The sequence below is a fragment of the Pyrgilauda ruficollis genome, unplaced genomic scaffold (assembly GCF_017590135.1).
Source record: "Pyrgilauda ruficollis isolate IOZ18807 unplaced genomic scaffold, ASM1759013v1 scaffold40, whole genome shotgun sequence".
NCBI classification, from domain to species: Eukaryota; Metazoa; Chordata; class Aves; order Passeriformes; family Passeridae; genus Pyrgilauda; species Pyrgilauda ruficollis.
In genome coordinates this window covers 11,887,265-11,913,049 of record NW_024525490.1, presented here as the reverse complement: position 1 = coordinate 11,913,049, position 25,785 = coordinate 11,887,265, and the positions used below count along the sequence as shown (strand labels likewise).

The 25,785-nt window shown below is 37.4% G+C and overlaps 1 protein-coding gene across 1 annotated transcript in view; it reads left to right on the top strand.

The window, feature by feature from the left end:
* The window catches only part of IMPG1 (interphotoreceptor matrix proteoglycan 1), a 52,594-nt gene that overhangs the window by 6,134 nt on the left and 20,675 nt on the right, over positions 1-25,785 (top strand). The window contains exons 2-12 of the mRNA XM_041477502.1: positions 6,317-6,550; positions 9,841-10,007; positions 10,215-10,243; positions 12,623-12,690; positions 13,701-13,786; positions 14,780-14,926; positions 16,218-16,276; positions 17,959-17,979; positions 19,377-19,630; positions 21,044-21,120; positions 21,838-22,336. Coding sequence (XP_041333436.1) covers positions 6,317-6,550; positions 9,841-10,007; positions 10,215-10,243; positions 12,623-12,690; positions 13,701-13,786; positions 14,780-14,926; positions 16,218-16,276; positions 17,959-17,979; positions 19,377-19,630; positions 21,044-21,120; positions 21,838-22,336 — 1,641 coding nt within the window. The remainder of the gene's footprint in view (positions 1-6,316; positions 6,551-9,840; positions 10,008-10,214; positions 10,244-12,622; positions 12,691-13,700; positions 13,787-14,779; positions 14,927-16,217; positions 16,277-17,958; positions 17,980-19,376; positions 19,631-21,043; positions 21,121-21,837; positions 22,337-25,785) is intronic.

Sequence of the window (25,785 nt, the reverse complement as noted above, 5' to 3'; positions counted from 1 at the left end):
ATTCTTCTTCAGATTTATTTCCATACATGTTCTGAGGTGTAGATTGTTTCATTATAACCAAACATTTCATATTTTTAACATAAGGATTACAATAGGAATATATAACAAAGATTCATGGGAGACTTACCTTATTAGAGCTCTATGTTAACAGTACAAAATTCTTCACCTCTTACAGACATTTAAAGAAGAATTATCATGTGTTTCTAACAAGAAGCAGGATGCATTAAAACCCACCATTTTCCTAGATTCTTGAGAAGCAAACTCCTTGGTGTAGATCTAATTTTAAAAATTAACATAGCCTTTAAAATGTTGAAAATTATAGAACTTACCTTTTAAGCAGAAGCCTGGGGCTCCTCTCCTGTGTCATAGACAGCTTGAGCACAACTTCTGAATATGTGAAGGTGGTGTTTTGTCATGCTAAACCCAAGCAAGACATACAGAGATCAGGCATATTTTGTCTTTTGTATAAAGACATTGCACAAGCAGAGCCTGGCACCTCCCTGACTTGTAAAGGTGATGCTGAGTCTTGCACAATACAAGATATTAGTAGGTACAGGAAGGGTTCTATAGTGCTGAGTGCATAGCCTTCATCTTTGTGATTCCTGTACAGGAAGTTCATGAGTGAATTTTAGTCAGCTAAACACAGGATCTTCCAAACTGGACCTGTCCCCCATAGATGCAGAACTGCCAAATTAGAGATCCAGCCTCATTCCACAGGGAATGCTACTGTTTATTCACACTTAAGAATGGAATTTAAAAAGCCAGCATACCAAACAGGAATTACAAAGCTCATCGTTTTCCATATTCATTCTGAGAAATTATTATGACTTACTTTTAATGTATATGTCTTAGCCCACTTTCCTTTTTTGGAAATGTTGGCATTATCGGCCACAATTCCTCTTCTACTGAAGCTAAGCATCAGTGTCAGCAGCTTATCTTTCAGCAAAACTTCCCCAGAGTAGTGTACACTGGCTTCTTACTCAGCAGCTCACTGGCAAAGCGCACCAAACCTGAAGAAGTGAGATCCAAAGTGAGTTCCCCCCTGTGCCTCAGCTACCCCCGTTACAGACCAGATAAACCCCACCAGGATGCAGCAATCATCATGGCTGAGTCCCTCAGGAATTCCTTTCAAAGTTCTCTCCCTGTGTGCATTAAAAACAGTCCAGTAACACATTGGACATGAAGATAAGTTCAAGCAAGCCACATAACTTTGGGTTTAAGGGCACTGAGCTCTCAGACAAGAGCAGATTAAATATTAGCATTAATTTTTCCGGTATGGATTTCCATACCCTAAACTTTTCAAAATTGTGTGTCTTTATGGCTTTGAAAACACACTTGGAAGTGCAAGGCAAACACAGTCAAAGTAGCAGTATCTGACAAAGCACTGGCATAGCAGCCCTGAACATCAGCAAGAGTAAAACCTCCACTTTCACATCTGCAGGGAAGATAGAGATTGCTGCACAAAGGATGAAGGCAGCATTTGTTGATAAAGCCTGGCCATATTTTAGTATGTCCCTGCTCATCTAAGCCACTTCAAATCCATTTGGACACTTCCCATGCAACAGACCTGAGGAAAAAAAGCCAAGGAAAAAAAGATTTTGAAAGGAATGCGAGGAGAGGACATGTCATGGGCACCCTGTCTGTCACTGGGAAGTGCCATTAGAATGTGGGTTCCTCACTGGAGCCATGAGGAGAGTGCCTCTGAGTCCAGGTATTACCTCTGTGTACTTTCTGTGCTCCATCTGGTGTTTACATTGATCAGCCAAATCAGAAATCTCCAGATCAACTTTTCAGGACTAGTTGTGAAAAGCACTAGCCATGCTTTTGTTACTGGCTCAATTATCAACAAAATGTTGGCCCCACTATGAATTTAACCTCAGCATATTTATGGATCTTTGCTGAATTAACCGTCCTGATAAGCTTTCCTTATTGTATTTTGACATTTCTCTTTACATAAGCCTGGTCTTTTAATTATTATTTTATTGTGCAGACAATATGTCTCTGAGGCCTTCCAAACCTAGTACTATTAACAGAAAAAATTAATAAAGCTATATAGAGAAGCATCCAGTCCATTTACGCAAAAAGTTATGAATAAGGCCCTCTTGCTCCTTTATTTATAAAAGCAAATTTTAAAAAACAACCAAAGCTGACCAATTATCTGAATAACTTTAAACACTTTTTTCTTTAGAATCCATTTCAATAGTGATGTACTTTTTTGACAAGCAGATTATTAAGAACATATAGGAGCTTCTGAAATCTGCTCCTCCTGCCTTGTTGTTTTTGTTAGGGTATAAATTTGATAATGCAGGTCTCAAGAGACACAGAGAAGAGGCCTGGCCTAATTTAAAGAATTTCAAATTTTTAATATGTGAAATGAACACCATTTATCTGCCCGAAACCAAAACCTGAAGCGCAGTACTGTGCATATGAGAGATTGGTATAGATATCAAAGCACTTTGATTAGATCCCATAAGAATTAGATTGCTGCATCATATTTGGAAAATTGCTTTATGGTGTTTTGAAAAAATTTTGTTATATTTGTCTAAGTTCAGGACTAGATGTCAGGAACTCCAGAATTAATAACAGCTGACAGTGATTCTGTAGATAACCTCGGTAGAACTACTTCAGTATTTTTTTGCAAGTATGTCACCTGGAAAATTTGGACATGGTGTAGATTCTTTTATGTGAGAATAAAGGAGAATTAGACCTTTGTTTAAGTCATCTTGGCGATTAGTTGAAGTAGACTAAAGCATTATCAGACTTCTACAGTTATCTGTCCTTCTGCCCTAGAACTATCAAAGAAAACTAAAAAACCTAAACATACCTTTTAAAAGTAAAACTGAGACAGTCACCTCTGTGAAACAACAGGGTTAAATAATAAAAAGTCAAATTAGACAGGGTATATTTGCGGTAAACACTGACTATTTTAATTACATGTGCTTGCATTAAAAAAAGAATTAGGAAAAACTTAGAGATGTTATTTATTTTATGAAAAGTTAACCAACCTAATGGTATTTAGATTATTTAGATAATCAAATGATGTGCCTGTAATATTTTCATCACTCTTGTGTATTCAATTACTATGTTGCATAGTAAAAATAAAAGGGATCAACTAATATCTATTGGTTCAATTTCATAATAGCATATGTCTTTTTGATTTTTTTTTTCCAACCCAGGACACTGAAATCAAAGCATCTAAAAAGGTATAGATGGAGGCATATTTTAGAAAAGTACATGGTTGAAACATCTGTGAGACTTAGGTAAAAATTTCTCAGTTCAGAATTTCCACAGACACAGGGGAAAACACAGATTTGAAGAATTATGAGGAAATGTTTATGCCAGAAGGCAAGTTTTCTTCCAATCACAATCAGCAAATATTAGGAAATTCATACTGGAAAATCATGTGGAAAGAAAGGCTGATGCTTTCTCCAATTCAAATTTTGCTTTAGTAAAAAAGTGATTTCAAAGAATTATGATGATAAAAGTTATTCTAGTAAGAGAAATTTACTAACCGCAAGATATAAAGTAAATTAAACACATTGCAATAGATATACTTTAGAAACAGATCCCTAAAAAAAAAAAAACAAAAAACCTTTAAGAGAAAGAATGAAAAGAAAAATATTTTTAAAAATTTATACCCGCTCTAAGTAGGGTGGCAGAAAAGTGCAAACTGAAAGCAGAAAACAACTGGTCACTTCTCAGAATAAAAAGCCCAAATAGGGACCCTGACACGGAGACTTTGAAATCATTACAACAATCATTTGAGAAGAATTTCCTTTGTCAATTTTATGAATAGTAAAATTCCTAATTCAAGTTAAAGACTTAGAGGTAAATCCTGGAGGAGAGGCAAATCCTTCAAGAAATGCCTCTGCTCCGTACAAAAGCTATCAAAGAGCTTAGTGACAAAATCCTCTGCCCCAGTTGGTCAGGCTGCCTGGGCAGCTGGTCTATCTCAGTTAATACACCTTGTGGAAAGTAATAGACTTACAATTGGCTGCTTTCCACGTGGATTTTTGATTCTCTCTTCTAGAGAATTTCAGTTATTTGCATATAACATTCAAATAACTCTGTCTCAGCTCACTTGGTGTTTGGCCACTTGGGGATTCTGTTGAATCCAACAATGTGTTTCCACAGGGGAAATTCCCTTTATGCAGTTTATCATTCATGACCTGACATTAATGTGGAAAAATTACTTCCATTTCATTTCATGTCAAACATTATATGACTGCATGATCATTTTAAATTACCTTGCAACAGTTAGGCAGTTCTAGGTCTGCAGGTCACTGTCCCTGGCATGCATTAAAAAGTAATAACAGTGACCTCTTACCTTTGTTTTATAACTTCCTTTCTTTCAGATAATATTTGTCACAACCAAGCAGTTGACTTTTTTCCATATCAGAGTAGCATCTATCTAAAAATAGAAATGTTAGTACTATGATCTCTACACAGTAAACAATGGATGTTCCTTTGGAATTAAATAAGAATTGAGACACACAGATGTACATATATATGTCTACTGAACATAGTAGAACTTTCCCTATTCTTTTCTATCTCAAAATAGAAATGTTAGTACTATGATCTCTACACAGTAAACAATGGATGTTCCTTTGGAATTAAATGAGAATTGAGACACACAGATATACATATATATGTCTACTGACATACATAGTAGAACTTTCCCTATTCTTCATTTCATATACTGCTCTTTTTATAAAAGTATGTTTTTCAATTATTTTTCTCTCATCATTTATCTGCCCACTTTTCTTTAAACATTTAATTAACACTACTCCAAAGTGTCAAGATAATGTGTTTTTAACCTTCCTTATTGTCTCTTGTTTTGCCTAAGAACAGGATAATTAGTATTTGCTATATGCAGCATGACACTTCTTCTTTCTCCAGCAAACTGATAATTTTTTAGTCTTATTTTTCTTGCTAGTGCTACTTCTACTGAACTTACTCCTTTTAACCCTATTTTTTCACCTTATTCTTTCATTAGAAGCTTTAAAACCATTTTTCAATGTAATTTTTTCACTTGATTCATCAGGATTCAGGAACACACATACCTTGCTTAAAGCTTTCTAATTCTTTCAAATTGTCTTCTTTTCTGCTTATATTTTTCTTTATTTTTCATCTGTAATTACTGCATCAAATCACTGTATCAAACTACAGCAAAAAGGGTATTTCCAAATTTGCTTTAACATCTTATTAACATATATACAAAATTTTGGAAGATAACTTAAAAGATACTCATTGCTCCTGTCACATGATCCTGCAAAAGGCTGTATTTCAGTTCATTTAAATCTGTATTTATGCACTATTTTTAACATTAATTTTTTTCACATTACATTTAGCTGCTATGTCATGTAGTACTGCAACACAAATACTTTGGAAGTGGAACCAGATGAGTCCTGAATTTTTGTGATGGAAGTTCCTCTGCTTGAGGTTATCTTGACAGCCTGGAAGCTTTTGCATTTTTTCATAACTGAATAACTTCATAAGTAAAATTTAATCCTAGGTCTTCAATTCCTAGTCACTGATTTCACTATTTTCTACTTAACTGTTCCACTTTGCAGGAACATTTAAAGGTTTTTTGAAATATGATGCCAGAGAATTCACAACACCTGACATCCAGTTGCAAAGAAACAATCAAAGTCTTTTCTGGTTAATACTTCAGTTTGTGTGAGGGAAGGAGAGAGGAGTGTGCTGAGGAGTAAAAGAGAGACTGGAAACAGGTCTTTCTTTTCCCAAAGGTAATAAAACTCCTGTTCAACTTCTGAAAGTTTCAGGGTCTAGTTCTTGGGATAGCTTCAAGGTTATGAACCTGATTTGAAGGGAGATGTTCCTTGAAGCCCAAAGGAAAGATAAGATTTTAAAGACTTAAGGTACAACAATTTCTCATTTTACTTATCTGCTAGTGTAGACATTACTTATCACTGTACTGTAAATTTCCCTACAGGGCGATATGCTCACAAATGAGATACTGTAGCACAGAGTTCAAGCACTTAAGTGTCTTTTGTGGATCTAATCCAAAGTCACTTTTGAAAACAGGATTTAGATCTTCTGAAACTTTTACCCTGTGTGTCCTGGGTTCACGTGGTGAAATACAAGGAAATTAGTTATCAAGCCACTTGAGCCGCAGTTCCCCTGAGGGGTCAGAGGCTGCTTCTCCTCAGCACAATTGCTCCATCAGTGCATTGACTCCACTATAACGTAGCAAAAAGAATTCTCAAGTTCATGTCCATTTTTAAGACATGAATTTGCATTGAATACATACTGCCTAGGCAAAGCATGTTTATGTACTTTATTGTTTTTACAGAAATTCCTGATAAAATAAACCATGCTGAAGCCAAACATCTTGCAGTCACCTCAGGATCAGACAAAACAGAAAGAACAACAAAGCGGTCCAGGATATCAACCATAAGGCGGATATTTGACATGGCAAAACACCGAACAAAGAGGTCATCCTTTTTATCAACTGGTGTGAAAGTTTGCCCACAAGAATCAGTGAAGCAGATTTTAGCCAGTCACCAAGCTTACTATAGATTAAGAGGTAAGATGATTATTGTAGTATGTACTTCCTCCTTCAAAGTCTTTCCTTTAACTGAGGAAACAGTAATTTTCCAGAATCTTGTTCTTCACCTTTAGGCAGTGTATATGCTATTGACTTTATGCTTTATTTTTACACAGATAATCAAATGTTACATGTGCACCAGCAGGGTTCAAGATAGACAGTTACCAGAAGAAAATAAAACAATGTACTCAAAGGACTAATGAACTCAGAGTAATTGCACAGTGTTCTAGCACAGCTGAACACAAAGAACAAATTGTGCTTGCATTAGTGGTGAAAGAAGCACCACCTTTCTCAAAAGAGCAGGTACCATCAGTTTAGAACAAGTATTGGAATTATTAAATGGTGAATGCACAATAGTGTTGGTGTATCTGTAGTTATACTAAGTCTATGGCAGTGTTGGTATACAATAAACACTAAGATAATTGCTAGCAAGTCGTGAAAAAAGCTTAGGGAAGAAGAAATATTTGAGACGTTTTAAAAATAAGACTTGCTCAACTAGGTCAGTCACTTCCCAGCTCTTTTTTTTACTTCCCTTGACTATAGAAAGCCTATCGAGTTACCATACTTTCTCTCTTTACCAATTTTCTCTCTTCCTTCATCTACCCCTCTCAGTCTTTCATCCTGTAGCTGTTCTATTTTGTATTTGAAAAATGCACGTTTGCACTGCAGCTGGATGGTCCAAAGCGAATTCTAAAACCTAGTCAGCATTTCTGGGATACAAGTATCTAAGGCAACATCTACTCCCTAAATCACCTTTCCCTATTTTTATGTCTCTATCAGACACAATCTGTTCACATTCATCTGTGTAACCTGGCTGCTCCTCAGTTCTCTTTTGGGGGAACCAACTTGTTCCCTCTGAAATGAGATCTGGAGGTAAAGCTTCAAAAATTTTACTCCAGCATCCACTTTCTATAGGCAGCATGAGAGAACTACACTTGTGGCATTCACATACTCTTTGAACAGAGAGAGACATAATTCTGTCTCCCAGGATACTTCCTGGGGAAGGCAGTGAGAAAGCTGAGAGAGAGAAAACAATTCTTATCTCTATTCGCTGTGCCTGTTGTTTGGCACATGTGGAATGTGTTATGGAGAGTGTTTACAGAAAGGGATCTGTTAATTGGACACTGGTGATGGTTGTTTGGACTGATTGACCAATTAGGTCAAAGCTGTGTCGTGACTGTTGGAAGGAGTCACGGGATTTGTTAATTGGACACTGGTGATGGTTGTTTGGACTGATTGACCAATTAGGAGTCAAGGGTTTTTCTTTAGTGTAGTCTAGTATTAGTATAGTATAGTATTAGTATGTAATGTAATATGATATAGCTTAATAAAGCGTTTGTTCAGCCTTCTGAATCATGGAGTCAGAGAACATTATTCTCCGCGTTGGGGTCGCCCAGCATTGATATATGCTAATATCTCTAGCTATTCCTATAGATATAAAAATATTTGATATTCATTGTAGCATCCAATGGGCATTAGACAGAAATCTGAAATGTGTCACAGAGGCTGATCCAAAAAGCATTTCTTAAATAGAAATTAATCCTCAAAGTCTCTGAAACTCCCTGATTACATCTCAGATTGGGCTGAAAACAGCTATCCTGAAACAGACAGGTATCATTAACCTGAACTAAAAAAACTATAACTATGACCCTTTAATTTAAAAAACTGAATATGACAGTACTACCAGCTTTTTGGAGAGCAGCACATCAGCTAGGATATTGGACTCTATAAGTCTTGTAGTGCAAGAAGGTTTAAACTTAAATACTCCTTTTCCCCAGCAGTATCCTACACTCACAAAATTTTCTAAGCAGATATCATCCAGTTCTTCAACTGAAACTGGAGCACTTCCCAAAATACAAGCAACAAAACACACTCTGCAGCTGAATAATTTGTACACTCATTCATAAAAAGATGTTTCTGCTCCCTTGAACAGTTGCATATTTTCCATTACAACGTCTTTTTCATCAAAACGTCAAAAAAATTTTCCTTCAAGGAGAGACCAGAACTTCTGGTAAAGACTTCTGCCCTCCCAGTTGAGCATGATAATTTATCTGACAAAACTGATAAATGTAAACAAAAAAAAGCTACACTTGAAAATGTGGTGATACAAGAATAATCCTTGCATCTGTTACCACAGTACAATCCTTCATGTAAAGGCAATCTGGTGGCTGTGTTGGAGCCTGAGAACCTGGACCCTTCTGTGGGACAATCTTACCTTCATTTTGTTTTGGATATATACTTTCAAGTCATTTTATGTGTCTAAAGCCTAGGAGATTACCTCCCCCACTTCAAGTTCCATGACACATTTGTAACTGAAAAAGCACTGTGGATCATATCAGTCATCTAAAGGATATTTCTGCTAAGAAAATTTAGACAATTTAATCCTTTTTTTACATATATATGTATTCCGTGCTTCCAGGGATGAGCACACAACACAAAACAGCTCAGATGTAGGAGCTCAGACAGTTGCTGTAGGATACTTCAGCCTCCTGTGACCTTATACCAACTCTGAAGATGCACATCATAGCTTAGGTCACCATGAGGACAGTCCCTGTGCAGGGCAAACTGGGAGAACACACTACAATGCCTCCTCAGCTGGTCATGTGTCACATTTATCTGGTAACTGGATTACTTATCATCTGATGGTATATCTATTCAGCAGTAACTGCTCAGAAAAACAAATACCAGAGAGTTGCAAGAAAAAGGAGATAGAAAGTAGCTTTCATTGCTAGCTCATAATAAATAAATAATAAATAAATAAATCTCTCCAAAAGATAGCCTGTTCCTTTTTAATAACCTGACCACATCTGCTCCACATGCAGCTGCTCTACTGGGAGGGCAGGTCGTTCCTGAGGTATTATTGAGGGGCCCTAACACAGCTAGGTGAGTACATCCCTACAGCAAGTTTAGAGTAAACTTACTGCACTAATTTCAGAGACACCCATATTTTAGATAATGCAGATAATGAACTCACTCTAAGCCAAAGTAGGTATCAAGTACTGAAAATAAATGTCCCATCTCACAGTAATGAGCTTTGCAAAGTAAAGTGCTAAAGGCAACAGCTTTTAAATTGCCAGCAAGTTTTGGTTAAAATGGTTTTTCTGAAAAGTTTGAAAATCCCCTTCTCTAAAAGAATTTTTAAACAACATTTTGAAGTGTGTTCCTTCATCTTGAGTGACAATGTGTAAATGCCAAATCACTGTTAAAAGGCTTCCAAGATTTCTATTTGGTGCAAAGCATCTATCCCCAGCCCCTTTCTTCTTACTCAGTCTGCCAGGAAGCTGTGTGGGAAGCCTTTCGTATTTTTCTGGATCGGATTCCTGATACTTCTGAATATCAGAACTGGGTTACTGCCTGCCAGAGAGAAACCTTTTGCATATTCGACATTGGGAAAAACTTCAGCAATTCCCAAGAGCACCTGGAAATAATTCAACGGGTAAGGATTACTGACATCTGTTTAGAAACTGGGAGAGATTTCCAAGTCCCTCCCCACCTGCTTATTTAAGGGCCAGGTATTGCTCAGGAAAAGGAGGGGGTGTGTCTTAGAAGGAAAGCATAAAAGTGTAGTAAACAAAAGAGCTAACAGGCTCAATGGTTGGATACACCCACTAGTAAAATCCTGTTTTTCTTAATCTTTTTGCAGCGAGTAAAACATAGAACCTTCCAGGAAAGGTAAGTAGCACAAGTAGAACCTTGCACTTGATGTTACTGCCTCCTTTGTAAAGATATGTGTAGATGTGTGTGGATGTGAGCAGATATTCAGATAGCACTGTGGCATATTTGGTGTGTGCTGTGAGAGATGTGTGTACTGGATATATCATAGGACACAGTAATTGAGTCACAAATAATGGATATGGCCATGTCTGAGTTACCTGTTCATTTCAAGACACCCCTGAATGTTTTCTTAGACTAATGTGAGCATGAAACCCTGACAGAGGATTTGCATTAGGCTAGTGTTGATTGGGAGTGTGACAAAACTTGCTGTAATTCTCAAAAGGAAAGTCAGCCTAATAAAAGTTTAGCTGAGAGGCTACTTTAAATAATAACATGGAAACTCTTTGCCTTCACTTTAGATTTCTCCTGTATTTATACATCATGGCAGTGTTAATTGATGTGATACTTTATTCTGGAAACTCTTTGGGAAAAGTATGCTCCTGGTAATGCTCAGAAGTTGGAGAATGGCAGGATTAAAGCTACCATACTGAACTCTGGTCTCTGTATAGAAATACTACAGTGCAGCCAGAAAAATCACTGTCCACTACTTCTGATTGATGTTTTTTTTCCTTCAAGTTTTCTCTGTTTTTCAAGAGATTTTCAGGCAAATAATCTTTTCCATTCATAGGTTACACTGTCTCCTGATCACAGAGGCCTTCTGTATCTTAATTCATTCTGACATGGGAGATCTGACATATTTTTAGTGATGCAGGGCCTAATTGAACTCCCATGGAAGTCCAAAGGGAAACCTTTTCATTCATCCTGGTGCAAGCAGCAGCAGCAAGGCATTAAGTGAAGTGACTGATCTGAGTTCTTAGGTTCTCTGTGAACAGTACTGTTTTCCCTAGGCACAATACTGAAGGTGAATTTAATTCCATGAAATTTCTTGTATTTTAGCTGGAAATATAGACAGCAATGATTATGCATGGTTGGACTTAATCTTTACTACCGTGTGGCCTAGAAAATATTTTGTATCTTCTGTAGATGTCATGTAGAAAAATCAGTCTCCAAGTATAGATCCAACACATAACTAGTTAACATTCTGAAAACATTGCAAATATTACTTTAGTTCTCACCACACAAGATATCCAGGGGAGGTGGTAAATCAGTTGTCATTCATTCATGTTCTTTATTTATGTTATTAAACATTTATGTTGTTCCTGTAGCTCACGACACCTTTTCTGTCTATGCTACAAGCTTTATGCTGTCTCAGTTAACACCATACTACACATTTGCAGTGCCCTTATTTCTTTCATTCATGCCAGTTTTCACAAATACTCCATCTGTATGCACTGTAAAATTTGAGGAATTATACTTTACTCCCCAATTTCAGGAGAGAAAAATCTCAAAATATCCCTTGGAATATTCTTATCTAAGAACCTAAATTTTCCCAAAAACTACAAATTAATAACAATTTGGTTCTAAGGCTATAGACCAATTTCCATTCCAAGTAAAAGAATCTTTAATACATTTATTTATTTTTAAATGTACTTAGAGATGGATACTAATGCTGTTTTTCAAGCAAGCTAACAGTAGCTATTAAAAATGTGTTCATCATCACATGACTGTAAAACTCAAACCAGAAAATAATTATCAACAAAACCAAACCAAATCCTGTAATACATCATACCCACCATATTCTTACTTGAGTTTTTATCTGCCCTCCTTGGGGACCATGGTAGGCATTAACCTGTGATTATTACATCCAGAAGCAAACACTAACATTCCTACATCTCAATATAATCTGGATTCAGGAATCTGAGTTGATGCTATAATTATTTGGAAGCATCCTTATGGTATTATAATGGAGGCTGACAACTGAAAAATAAGGCCACCCACTATTTTCTCACACCACACCATATGAAACACACCTGCAACCTGAAATGTCCATTGGCTCTAAAATTAGAAGAATCCCAAAGCCCTCATTGAGCTACCTTGATAGGATGAGAAATAGCAAAGAAGACAAAGGCTGATTTAGGTGATGTACAAGAAGCCTTGCTTCCATTTTAGACAGTGGTCACAACCCTTCAATGACTTCCAAGAGTGAAAAATAAAACCAGACACAGTGCACTGATTTAATCTCTGTGATCCCATCCCTCTGGAGGCATTGATAAAATCTGTCACAAAAGCTCATGAGCAGATTCATGACAGGATTGGTAGTCCTTATGCTGTTCCACTGCCTGTTTAATCAGGTCACAGAATGTTCTGTTAGAGAGAACTTCTCTCATTTAAACTACGCTTAATATAGGGATCATTTCTATATGTTTTTTGTTTTTACACTTTTGTCATTGCCAGTACAGTATGCAGGTAAATCACTCATTTCTATTTGATTGATAGGAAAGATGAAATATCAGCAGAGAAAACAGGAGGCAAAAAGGTGGAAGATATTCCCTCCATTTCTACAGGTAAAATTAAATCTGCTTGTTCTGTGTCTGCCTGTTAAATAAAATTGCTAAGGCAAATGATTCTTAGGTCTTAGAAGGCTATAATTTAATGAGTGTTGTAGAATGTTTCTACAACAGTTCAGTGGAGTGAAAATGTTTAAGCAAAATAATTTTTTTTTATCTCTTTACAACATATTTGCTACTCAAATGTTGCATTCAGTTTGTCTTCAAATGTATGTGTTTACCTAGTTTCAAACTTGGATAATACAGCATTAATTTTTCTTCAGTTAAAAATACCATGTAGAATGTCAACTGCTGCATTTTGTTAACCAAAATAAGCAAGCAAGGCAAATAAACACTGACAAGCAAGAAAGTCAGAGTGGTGCCAAGACAATAAATTGATCCATTCATTACAATTAGGCCTGTTGTGTACTTCAATTCTTTAAAATAATGTTAGCAATTCACAAAGTGATAAAAATCTGTAAATATGATCATTTTGGTTCAAGGAGAAACCATCCTGAACATATATTCTTATGAAATATAAAAGAATTTTATTGGGAAGGACTTCCAGCATGGTAATGTGGCCTCTAGGTAGAAAACTCTGTCAACATCTCTTGTTACCTTAAATTAAGCCCTAAAGAAAAGTGGCTGTCATAGGGACAAAGATCCCAATTGGCAAAATTAAGCCTAGACACTTGGTGATACATGATGTGGCCTGACAGGAAATGACCAAATATTATTAACTCGCATAATTTCATTGTTGCGTAGTCAGTGCTATTTTTGCCTTCAGTCACACACGTGCCACTGTACTAAGGTTTGACCTGGAAGAAAGGTTGTCTGTTGTACAAAATGCAGCAGCTTTACCCACGCCCTAAGTCAGGCCACCTTCCACTGTCACAGGCTTGTGCTCAAGCACACCCTCCTGAAGGAAAGCTGCTCCAGTGAGCTGACCCCTGACCAACACACAAAGGGGAAGACTTTTGATGTGCAAACTGTTCTTTCCTGACTTTTGTTTCTTTCCCCCCGCCCAGGCTCTCCTGGCACACCCCTTTCTCCGTATGCACCTAACGGCACATTGCTCAATGAAATTTTCAATGACACAAAGACTCCTGTGAAGGTGAGGGCAGCCTGTGTTCCTACCCACTTTTTCACTCACCTTTTCCTTTTGAGCTCAGCTAACAGGAAAGAGGGAGATACCTTATAAACAGTGCTTAAAAAGAAGTGCTCCCCTCTGTTTCAGCTAGCAGGACTGAAGGGGTTTATTAGCATCTGTTATATAATGGAGTAGGGCATGATGCTTTTTGAGTATATAGTAGAAAGTACAAAAGCATGGCAACCAGCTTTTAGGCAGTTTTCATTCTTTTAAGGAACGTTGCCTATTTTGCACCATTTTGTAATGTTGCCCTTCATTAAATAATGCCAAAAAAAGAATACCTGCTGGGCTTTCCACGACCCAGGAGATAGGACTGGGTCTTCCTTACCTTTTTCTGCCCAGCCAGCTGTCAGAGGGTTCTCCACTGCTGTCCCCTTGGAGCAGCCATGCAGCAGGACACTGGGGACTGCCCCTCCGCACACTAACAGCATCTGCTGGAAGAGACACCTCTGAGAGAGGGGAGGGATGCTGGAAGAGGCTGTTGTTTTCCCTGTCCTGGCTTCTGTGGTCTCAGCACAGACATGTGGCCTCACAGTGCAGGGAAAAGCTGCAAATACTGTTGGGAAACAGCAAACAAAATACGACAGCTTTTAATAGCAGCAAAGGCAACTGCATTAAAAAAGGTGTATCATGGGTAGGGATAACTCCATTTTATTGTCAGCAAGAAAAAAAATGCAAACCTATGAACATGAAACAGCTGTGTGACTTTATGATGATGAAACTAAGACTTGGTAACAGTCTCTCTGCAAGAAAGTAATAGAAACATGTTTGCAAAGACAGAAGAATTAAGCCAATAGATAGACCTAGGAACTTTCACCTTTTGTGGAATGTAGTTCAGAAACTTATTTTGGGGATGGGCTTAAAGGGGAATATTTCTATTTACTAAATACTGAATTGTGGAGGGGGGGAAATATCTCTTAGTTTTATTTCTTCCCTTTTTGTTCCTGCCTTTTCCAGGAGCTGGGAACAAATGCAGTCCCTGAACTGCCTGTGGAGCAAATGGTGGAATTCAGTGTGACTCTCACTGATCAGGAGTACACAGCTGAACTTAGTGACCCCAACTCCCCAGAGTACCAACAACTAGCTGCCAAATTTCAGCTACAGGTAGGGACACTTCATGAATGCAAAAAATGTTGGTTTTGTACCTTGGCTGAGGTTCATACTATGAAATTATCTTCACCACAAAATAGGATTAGAATCTGCTGCCCTCACTTTAAACAGATCATTCCTGTTTTCTCAAGACCTTCACATTTCCTGCGTGTGCAGTATCAGCTTGGCCCCTCATTTAAGCCATCTATTCAGCCAGCAAGCTAACAAGCCAACATCTTTGACATCAGTAGAAGCTTCAGATAACAGATGAACAGAATAACTTTAGAAATTTTGCTCAGATTTAATCGGGAACTCGTGGGCAGCACTTTGTCATAATTTAATTTCTACAATAAACCTAATGAGAAATGTAATATAAACGTTAAAAGTAATTAGCTACTGTTGTCTGAACTATTCTTCAAAGGACATACACTCATTGTGCATTACCATGGTTTATGTAAGAATTGGAGCATCTGTCATATTTTCATACAGTTAATAATATTAACTGAATGTTCAGCTATCAGTTTAACTGATAGCAGTTAATGATTTGAGGTTCCCAAAAGGTTTTCTTAGTAAAATTAACTAAAGCCTCTCATCAGTTTCATGAGCATTCCTTAGTGGAAGCTATTTCTCTTTCCTGGTTCAGTTCCAGATATGTGTAGAAAAATGGTAAAGAATGCATTGGCAGAGCTGGCAAAAAAATGGTTTCTCTGTAGATTTTCAGTATTACCCTCAGACAGAAGTGCCTGCAGACATTGTGTAGTACACATGTAATGCCTCTTCTATTCTTCTATTCAAAACCATGTAATTATACTATTGTTAACATTAGAATTAAAAATGTATTGTTATTCTGTTTATACAAGACAGTCAAAACTCTTTAATTTCTAAATGATGTCAGATAATCTAAACCCATCTGCAGTTGCCTAATATTTCTAAATAATTAACAATTTACGGGTGACTTGAATCACAAAATTATTCATGAAGCAAAACTACTGAAAATGAATAAACGATTTGACTCATGTTGTTTTACTTGCCATGTTATGAAATAGATGATCACTTCTTTGCATAATTACATTACTAAGAAAAGCAATGTTTTGTACTTCTTTTTGCCTATTAACAGGTAATACAACAAGTATATGAGAAGCAAATATTGTATTTGAGCTGAGCAATTATGATACCCAAAACAGCGCAGTTGAGACTGTTTCCTAAAGCTCTTTCTGAAATATGAAACATATTGTCTAGGTAGTCATTTTGTGATTGCCTTTTACTCACAGATCTTATGCTGAATTTTTTTTATGGTTTTCTATAGATGAAAAAAATATTTGAGAAACTTCCAGGATTCAAAGAAATCCGTGTGTTAGGATTCAAGTAAGTAAAAAATTGGGCTCTCTTTTTATTGGCTCCCAGGGTTCTACTCTTCCTTCTCATCCTCAAAAAGGAAGAGACCTGGAGAACAGTAGGATGTGTATTGCTGTAAAAGAAAGCAATTTTATGGGAATATCACAGGGACAATATGACAGGAATTGCAGACACATCCCAAGTGAGACTATAAGGTTTTGGAGTAGCAAAAGTAGCTTTGATTCCCCTGAAGCCTGAAGGACACAATAAATTCTTTGAATTGTTTGTTAACAACCCTGTATTAAGGACTTTCTTAAATGACAAGATAAAGAGGGTTAGTAGCGTGATTATTTAGGTAACAACTTTTTGGTTGCCTTTCATAAGTCCCAGTGAAGGTGCCCTGGCAAGAGAGGGTTGCAGGAGGATATGTGTTCACACATATAATACTTTTTTAGTAGTTCTTTCTCAGGCCTTTAAAACAATTTTAAAAGTTTCACCTTTTCAGTAAATTTGTGTTCTGTCTTGCCATTTCTTTTAGTTTTAACTTCCTTGTGTGTTTACAACTAACACAACCTCTTGTGTACTTTTTCAGAGAATAGAAAATCTATAGGGGAGGGGGAGGACATTGCATAAAAATCAAATGAAAAGCAAATAATAATAGTAAGAAACTGCAAAAAGGAAAGAGAGCAGGGAAAAAAGACAAATTTATGTGGTCTTATGGCACAGCATCAGGAACACTCAGTACTTCTAGCAATATTTAATACATGTTGAAGAACACTCACTGCAATGCAATTTTGGACAAGAACATCCTTCTTCCTAGCATTTCTCTCTGCAAAAATTGCCTGAGAAAAAGGAGAGAGAAGAGCAAAATAATCTGAAAATTAGTTTCTTGTATTTTTATATTGAAATTAATAAAACAGAAAGCTGCCTTGTGCAGTACAAGCGGAGAAAATCTGTACTAGCATCTCATAGTTACAACTTGCAGTACCTAACCTCATTTAGTTGTGACTCCAGGAGGTCTGGGATCCATTATGGTTTCATATCTTGGACTTAGCTGGTATGAAAGAACATTCACCAGTGTGGAAAAATGGTATTGATTTCCATTATCCAATAATTTAGTCAGCTTTGGGAGTTTCAGATCAGCAAAGATGGGTGTTGCTGTCCATTCTGCCTTGGCCATAGTACTACCTATTTTAGCAGCATTTCCCACAAGGCAATGAAGACAACATCATAGGCTGGAAAATAACTGGACATTATGTGTAAAAGGTCAACATAGGCATGTCTTCCAGAGGTAATTAATGGTTCAGGTAACCCCTGTGACTACAGTCTGAGTAGACATCATGGGTGGTAGCCATGGTCATGGAAAGTATTGCCACAAGTGCCCACTGCCACCACAGAGATTAGCAATGACAGGGCTCAAACTGCACCATTTGACCTTGGAAATATGAAGGCTGATATTTCAGACTGCCATGATAAAGTAAAATTCCTGTTTCCTCACATATACCACAGTGATTCCCATTGTTGGAAAGGAAAAGGTGAACTGATGGAAAGTAGACTGTCATTTTCACACAGAGATAAAAATTATAGATGATAGATAGAAGATAAATTGTCAAAAGATGGTGTGTGACAATGATTTACCAGTAAACATGAATCCTTGTTTTTCTTTCTTTTGCATTCCTTTCTCACATTGTTTATTCTGCGACGAAATGAAGACAGAAGAAGGAGAAAGATGGGTAATCTGTCATTCATAATTGTTTTATAGAATAACTATAATAATTATTATTATTAATTATTTTATGATGTACATAGATAAATCATTAAATGTCTTTATCTTGATGTGACAAAGTGAATTGGTTGTGTTCCACCTAAGTACAAAATCTGTGCTATAAAGTGTCAGGGACACCTTTAACTTTAATCTGAATGTTTCATGTAATAAAATTTTGTCAGGGTGTCTCTGAAGAAAAGAAAATGTTTGACCTAAGAAAATTCACATTTATATGACTAAAGATTTATACCAGCTGTATACTGAAAGTGAAAAATAAGTAGGAAAACTTTATATTCAAATTTTCATTTTTGATCTGCTGTTTCCTAGCTGTATTCCCATGTACACAATATTTCCAATAAGTATGTGGAATTTGATTTGTTATCTCCATTATCAAGTGAGATAGAATAGCAAAGAGACCAGTTACTAACTTGATGAAATGCAGGGAGATTTTCACTGGTAATACAAACAGCTGCAGAGTCTGTTGTTGTTGCTGCTTAAAAGTGCTACTGGGGAATAATTTGTCTAGCAGTTTCCCAGAATTTCTCTTTTGCTCATTCTTTAAAAGGAAGAATTTTCTAATGTGTTTCTTGAATTCTTGTGATGTCATATAAATGCAAATATATAGCACACACTAGATAAAAGTGAAATTCTTCTCTCTATTGTTATTTGACATTGTAAAAAAAAGTAACACAGTGGAATAGAAATGTTTACAATATACTCACTATTTTTCATTTAATTAGGTGAATTTAACATGTATAAAAAATGATGTATTAAAAGTGGTGACTATTTGAGACTTCTGTTAAGCATGAATATCTAGGGAGAAGCCATACACACCCATTTGGGCTCTAAAAAGCTAACTCCCACTGTGAAAAAGTGATTTGCTTGCCACATTAGCTTGCTGTTCTTTGAAAAAGAGCAAAAAAATTCTCTTGTGATAAGATTTTTGCTTATCTGCAGTTTTATGAACTATCTAATCCCTTTTCATAGGTTCCTGAATAATTAATGCATGATTATGGGTTCTAATAACCCCAGTGTGCCTTTATAGCTGTTTGAATCAGTAGTCAAGGACTTCAGACTATATTACCAGCTCTACAGATTTCTGAGTAGTCAGATTAAATCAGATTATGTTAAAAGATTTTTGCAATTATCTTCAATGTGGGAATTTTTATTAAAAGTTATGCGTGGGGAAAAAAGGAGTTAGGTGAAAGGAAAGTAATTTGAAGGTGACAGTCTCATTAGAAAGAAGTAAATTTGCATTACTCTAACAGAATACGTTATGGTTGCAGATTTGTTTGTGCGGAAAATCATTTCTCAGCCAGTGACTGATTTTGCTGCTCTGGGCATTCTCACCTTTCCCCCTTGCAGATCCAGCAGCACAGTAGCACGATACGTGGTGAACTTTGAGAGAGATGGCTCAGAAACCAAAGGCACAGCAGATGACATCTCAACTATTGGATCTAATAAGGTCGAAAGCGAAAAAATACCAATTTCTCCAGTTGAAGAGAGAGAAATATCAGCAACCAAACTGACAGTGACAGACCTTCAGCAGCTGGTTGCCACTGCACTCCATGAAGACCAGTCCCTGCCAGTGGACCTTGGAACACTTCGGTTTACTGATGGTCAGTAAAGCAGGTGCCAGGTGACAGGCATAAGCCTGGATCTTGCCTTCCCATACTGATGCAATTTCAGTAAGGTGTCCTTTGCTTCTCTAACAGATTATTTTCATCTGACATAGTCCATTCTCCTTGGTGTTGAAATAAGATAAGTTTCATAGTAAAATGTGTCTTTATACAGCCTAACTTGCAACAATATTAGACTTTTTTTCTTGTTTTTTTTGTTTTTTTGCGCACTAAGATCATTAAGAGGAGAAAAATAAAATAAATACTATGAGTATTCACTGTATCGTTTTAACTTCTAGTATGGACACTCTCCTTTCGTTAACAAGAAAAAAAAGTGAAATCTGCCTCTAATATCAGATTAGCTTTCTGAAAGCTGTTTTGGTTGTAAGCAAGCCATCTAACCTCTCAGCAGCATCAGAGAGATTGGCACCTTAAACAGCACTTGGTTCAAAGATAAAATCAGTAAAGATGTGTTTCACTCACACTCTCAAACACAGGAGTGTAGAAGACAAGCTGGGTGTGAAAACCTCCAGCAGAAGCTGAAGGTCTGCACCCTGTTCAGTAATCCAGCCAATAAATATCCCTTCCTAGTTCATCAATGATTTTTGCAAAGCTAGCAAGCTACTTTTTTGGAGAGATGGGTTTAAAATGGGGAAAATAATTTAAAATATTTTATAGGCATATTTACAGAAACAACCTCAAAACCCATACCGAATTTTAGCTACAGTGTTTCATTTGCGAACAGCAGCATTTTCTTGCCAAAAAAGTTTATTCAGTTGTACTAATACTTTCTGTAAGAATAAAGTGTCATATTTTAATGTAGATAAAAAGTTCCAAGAAAAAAATTTACATAGAACACTTCAATAATAAATATTTTAATCAACTTTCTCCCAGTAGTTAATTCTGATTAACCAATTTTAGAAAAACATTTTGCATGCAAGTACTTTTCAGATCTGCTCTGAGAGGTGAAAGGAGCAACTTGAGCACTAAAGCCAAAACACCAACATTAACAACGGTGTGGACTCAGGGTAAAACTGGAATAACTTGAGGCTTAATGAACACAATATAATGAGTCATTGTAGTCCATGTGGATTTAACTGAGGGGTTCACACTTCAGGTGATTTTAAGCATTCCTCCATGGTTCAGCTCTCTGCAGACCTATCCCATTTATGCTAAATAAAGCATATGAAGAATAGTGCATGTAAAGTTTGGTTTTCTTCATAATTACCTTTTTGAATGGGAATTGATGCTTTTTTTGTCTTTAGATGGATTTTTAAAAGCAATTTTTTGATGGAGAACATTTTAGTACTTTTTTTTTTAATTGAGTTTATGTGTTTTGATCAGTTTTCAATGTGCTGGTGCTGAAGTATTCTCTGCTATCTCTCTTTCTAATGCTTATGATTTTCTTTACAGAAGCTATTATACCACCTAGTGATTTAGACAATGATATCCAAGGCGTGGTCACTATTCCTCTGGCAGGCCCTGATTTGGTAGGTTAATTATGTTTTTGGTGTTTATTTATTTCTCCACGGGAAAAGAAATTAAAAAGTGTTAAGAGGTAGATAAAAATACAAAAAGTTTCTTGTGCTGGAATAACATATGTGCCTTTTGTACGTTCTGTAAGGATGAATGTTTTGTTGTTTTACTGCAACAGGGATACTGTTTAGAGCATTTGCAGGTGAATATTACTGCTTGATTATGTTTTCCAGATTTAATTACAAAGTAAGCAGCATCTGTTCAGTTCAGTCATCTTAATGACAGAAGAGGGCAGTTTACAGGGCTAGTTAAAGTCATCTTTCTTTGATCACTTTTAAAATTACAGGAACTGTGACCAGGATCAGATCCACATGCCATTTTACACATCCTATGACTTCGTAGCAGCCTTCCTGTATCTGAAGGGGGCCTGCAGGGAATAACACTGGAACAGGGTGCCTGGGGTGGTTAAGGATGCCGCAGCCCTGGCAGTGTTCCAGGATAGGTTGGATGTGGCATTGAGCAACATGGTCCAGTGAAAGATGCCACTTACCATGGCAGGGGGGGTTGAGACTAGATGACCTCTAAGGTTCCTTCCAACTCAACCTAAAATATAATTCTATGTTGATTTAGCTATTTGCTAGCTCATGTGGTTAGCTAGCTAAAGGTTACTGCCTTTTTAGCAATGAAACTCAAACATAATAATGAAAGCTGCTTTTTTAAAACTTTTTTAGGAGGAACTCCCACTAGGTTATCCCAGTCCAGCAACAGTGGGCCAAAGAGGAGATGTATTTGCTGAATTTACAACTGAAAGCCCTGCTCTAAGTGAAGAAATCAGCATCCCTGAAGAATTTAATAATTTTATTACATCTGAACCTGATTTTCCTACCAAACCCTCCAGAGAACCATTTCAGGACAGATATCCATACACCCAAGTTATTGCTACCGACCACCCAAGTTTCACAGTGCCTTTCAGTGTTCTGGGTAGCACCAGCAGTCCTCCAGAATCAGAGGATTCCTACTTGCCTCCCCCAGCAGATGACTCTGCTGGCAAGGACACCCCCACGGCTGGCGATGGAGCTCTGGTGGAGCTGGCCACGGCGGGCAGCCCCACCACTCCCGATCTCCTGCCCGCCGGAGACAGGGAGAGGGAAGCTGAAGAGAAGCAAGAACTGACTGACATAGCAGAACCTCCTTTCGAGGAAGTGGACCAAGACAGCCTGTCTGGACAAGGTAAGACACACGAGATTTTTGTGTAAGAGAGAGGAGGAGAGGTGCAGCTGTTGTGACACATGCAGTCGCGTGTCAGAGCAGTAAGCATTCCTTTCCATTGTGACAGAAAATTCTCCTTCACCAGAGGTGAAAAATGTACATTTTTGATGCTCTCTTCAGCAAAATCCTAACACATCTTTGTTCAAGGTTGTCAAACCCAAAAGATGCCAAAGGATGAGGAATACTTAGTACAGAGTATTATGGTAAAATTTCAAATAGGCAGAGCAAAAAGACATGTCAGGGAAAAAAAAAAAAAAAGAGTTCTAGATTAACATAAAAATAAATTTGGTACTTACATCATGGAAAGTAAATTACTTTGGGCTCTACTGACAATTATGGATGATAGCAGCGAGAGTAGCATGACATAATTTCTTCCAAGCAAAGAGTATCATGGCTCAGAAAAGCTTACATATCTACAGATCTGAATAATGGGAAAAATCTTTTGAATTTCTGTTTTCTCTATTTGTTTATTCCATTTTAGCCATGCAGTAGTCATGCAGGCACCCATCTACATGAGGAAAAATATAAAATAAAATAAAAGTGAATATAAATACATAAAAAGAAAAGTCTGGATAATGCAGCCTTTCAAATGAAAAATACATGATAGACACATTTCCCACAGCTGACCCTGCAAACTAAAGAAAGTTCAGACAAAGACAGTGAGGTCAGCTTTAGGGCACAAGTAATTTAAGCTTTCCCCCAGCCCAGCAAAATATGTGTAAGGTTACTGCTTCCATCACCTCCACCAGCAGCTACAAATCCATACGAGCCACTATGTGCAGGTAAGTGAATTGTGCAGGGCAGGAGCCTCCACTGGCAAAGCAGGAATAGCCATGACCAGGAGGAGCTGCCCTCCATCTGTCCCAGCTCTTGTCTGCTCCCTCTCCAATCCTGCTCCCTGGCCTGGCCTTACCATCTCAGTGTTAGGTCAGTAAACTTAAATTTTATTTACACTTCAAAGCCTGTGCTTCCTGTGTAAGATGCAAGAGGTCACTACAGGCACAAGGGACGAATTATTCTTGGATGAATATTCATATGTGCTTTGTCTCAGATTTTTGACTGACTCTCTCAAAAGAAGAGCAGAGGGCAGGTAAGCACATCATGGGACTCAGCAGGATTCTTTGATGTCCCCACATTGTCTCTAAGCGATACTAAAAAATCTGCAGAGGAAAACAAACAAGAGGCAAATTCAGGACAAAATTCCAACAATATGCATTAGCTTGCACAACAACACTCGACACTCTCGGTGTTTCTGGATGTCTAAGAATGTCATGCTCAAAGCCTGTAAGTTTGCTCCCTGCTGCAGGAAAGTTCCCTGTTCCCATAGGAGGTTCTACTCTGTCCCAGCTCAACCAGCTCCCTCCTTGCTCAGGCCTTGCCTTTCAGTCTCTCCAGAAGTACTCTTGAAGTGAGAAGAGTGAACCCTTCTCCTCCTTTCAAGATGTTCTTCCTTATCCAGCATGTCCAAAGCCAGCAGGAAGGGACCTTCATCCCTGCTGCCTGGCCACATCCCGTAAGGCAAACAGACAATGTTTGCAGAGCTGATTGGAAACACTCCCTGCATGGTGATAACATCCTTCACAATCCTTCACAATGGGCTGCCTGGCAGAAGCGTGGGAGTGGGGAATGTCTATTCATCACACAGCCTGTACGATTGTTTGTCTGGATCAAGCATATCACTACATCAGTGTTTTAGAGAGTAGAGGATGTAAAAGGTGCCACTTGGGAGAACACAACCCCACTTGGGAGCACACAGCCATCAGCTCCTGATTGGGAAGAGCACAGCACATTTCATGGTCATGTTGTTGCATGGTAGTTAATGCACTGAATATGAACTTCCCATTCTATAATCTTGCCTTTATAAACAGATTTCGGAAATGAGAGAAAAACAAATACTTTATGATTAGCAGAGTGACTTAAAGTTTAGAAAAATCACTTCTTACAAGAATCAGTTGTCAAATATTCCTGAAAATGTTTATGATGAAAAGTCTTACATACAACTATTTTCAAATGCATGCTGAGAAGTCTTGTAGTACTACTGATAAAAGCATAGCATACCGTCAAATAACGTTCATTATAACTGTGGAAAAGTGCTACATTTGCAGGGAAAGGAAAGTCATGCATTTTTCATTCTATTCACTCATTGCATTGGGACTTGATGTCATAAAAAGTGCATAAAGTCACATATCTATTTCCCAATTTCTTAAACATCTCTTGCCTGTGAGCTCCAAATGACTGAAGGGAAGAAGCAGAGGATCTTTAACTCACTTGAACCGACCCCCTAAGAAATTATTTGCTGCATATTTAGGTTAGAACCTGTCAAGCTGCAAAACAGAACAAAAGCTAGAGATGTAAATAAAAGCCTACCCCAAAATAAGACATCCTATCTTGTTTCATCTTGTTGAACAAAAGTTATGTCTGAAACAAGCACCAGAGTATAAGAATTCCATCATTATTTCTGCAGCTGAGTAGCAGAAGAAAAAAATAATTGTGCCCTGTCTAAAAAGTAGGGATGCTGTGTTAGCAATAACTCAAAGCTGCAGCTATTACATTTTCTTAAGAGCTTATAGTACACAAGGCATACTGCATGCCTAACAGTCAGGAGAGCTGTTGAAAACCTGTTTACTGAGTTTTTAAAATGTATACTCTTTACTCTATAAAACTTTTTCCCTTTTTAAAGCCTTTTTCAATTCTGGCAGAGTCCTGTGTGTACGGTATTTCCTGTAGTCTTTTATTTCTTGATATATTGTGTATTTCATGGGAACAGATGGAATTCAATCTGGAAATTCAGGTTTTATTAAAGTCAGCAGTGTTAGTACTATTAATTTTAATATGGCAAGCAGAACCTACCTGGTACAGAATATTTCACACTTTGTTCCTGGCTGCATTTCATAGCTGCTTTTCTTAGTAGCATCAAAGAAGGACAAAAAAATCTTCAAACTGTTTTTGGTGTGAAATGGCAGGAACTACTCAGACAGTGCTGTATAAGGTTGGGCAGAGGATTAGGGTCTAAATAGTTGTCTGAAATTCTGCTGTATTAATTTTCAGCCATTTCCCCACCCTACTGTCCAGAAGATGGAGCACATTTTCTTCATCATATGTTTAGAAATCTAACTTAACTCTTCTTTACCATGAAAGGGAAAATTGGCTACCAAAAAAACATAGTCTGAGGTTCTTTTAGCTCTGTTTCAGAGATGTATTTTATTGCATTGGCTGTCACATGTGTGCGCTGTGGGCTAGACATCACTACAGACTCCTGAATATTGAATGTCTACATCCTACACCAACTACTTTAACTGTGCCTGCCTGAGGTCACCAAGCAAGCAATAAAAATAATTTCTTTCATAGCTCCCAAAAAGGTCATCAGCCTCAGGCCTCACACACATAAATACAGGCAAAGTTCTGTATAC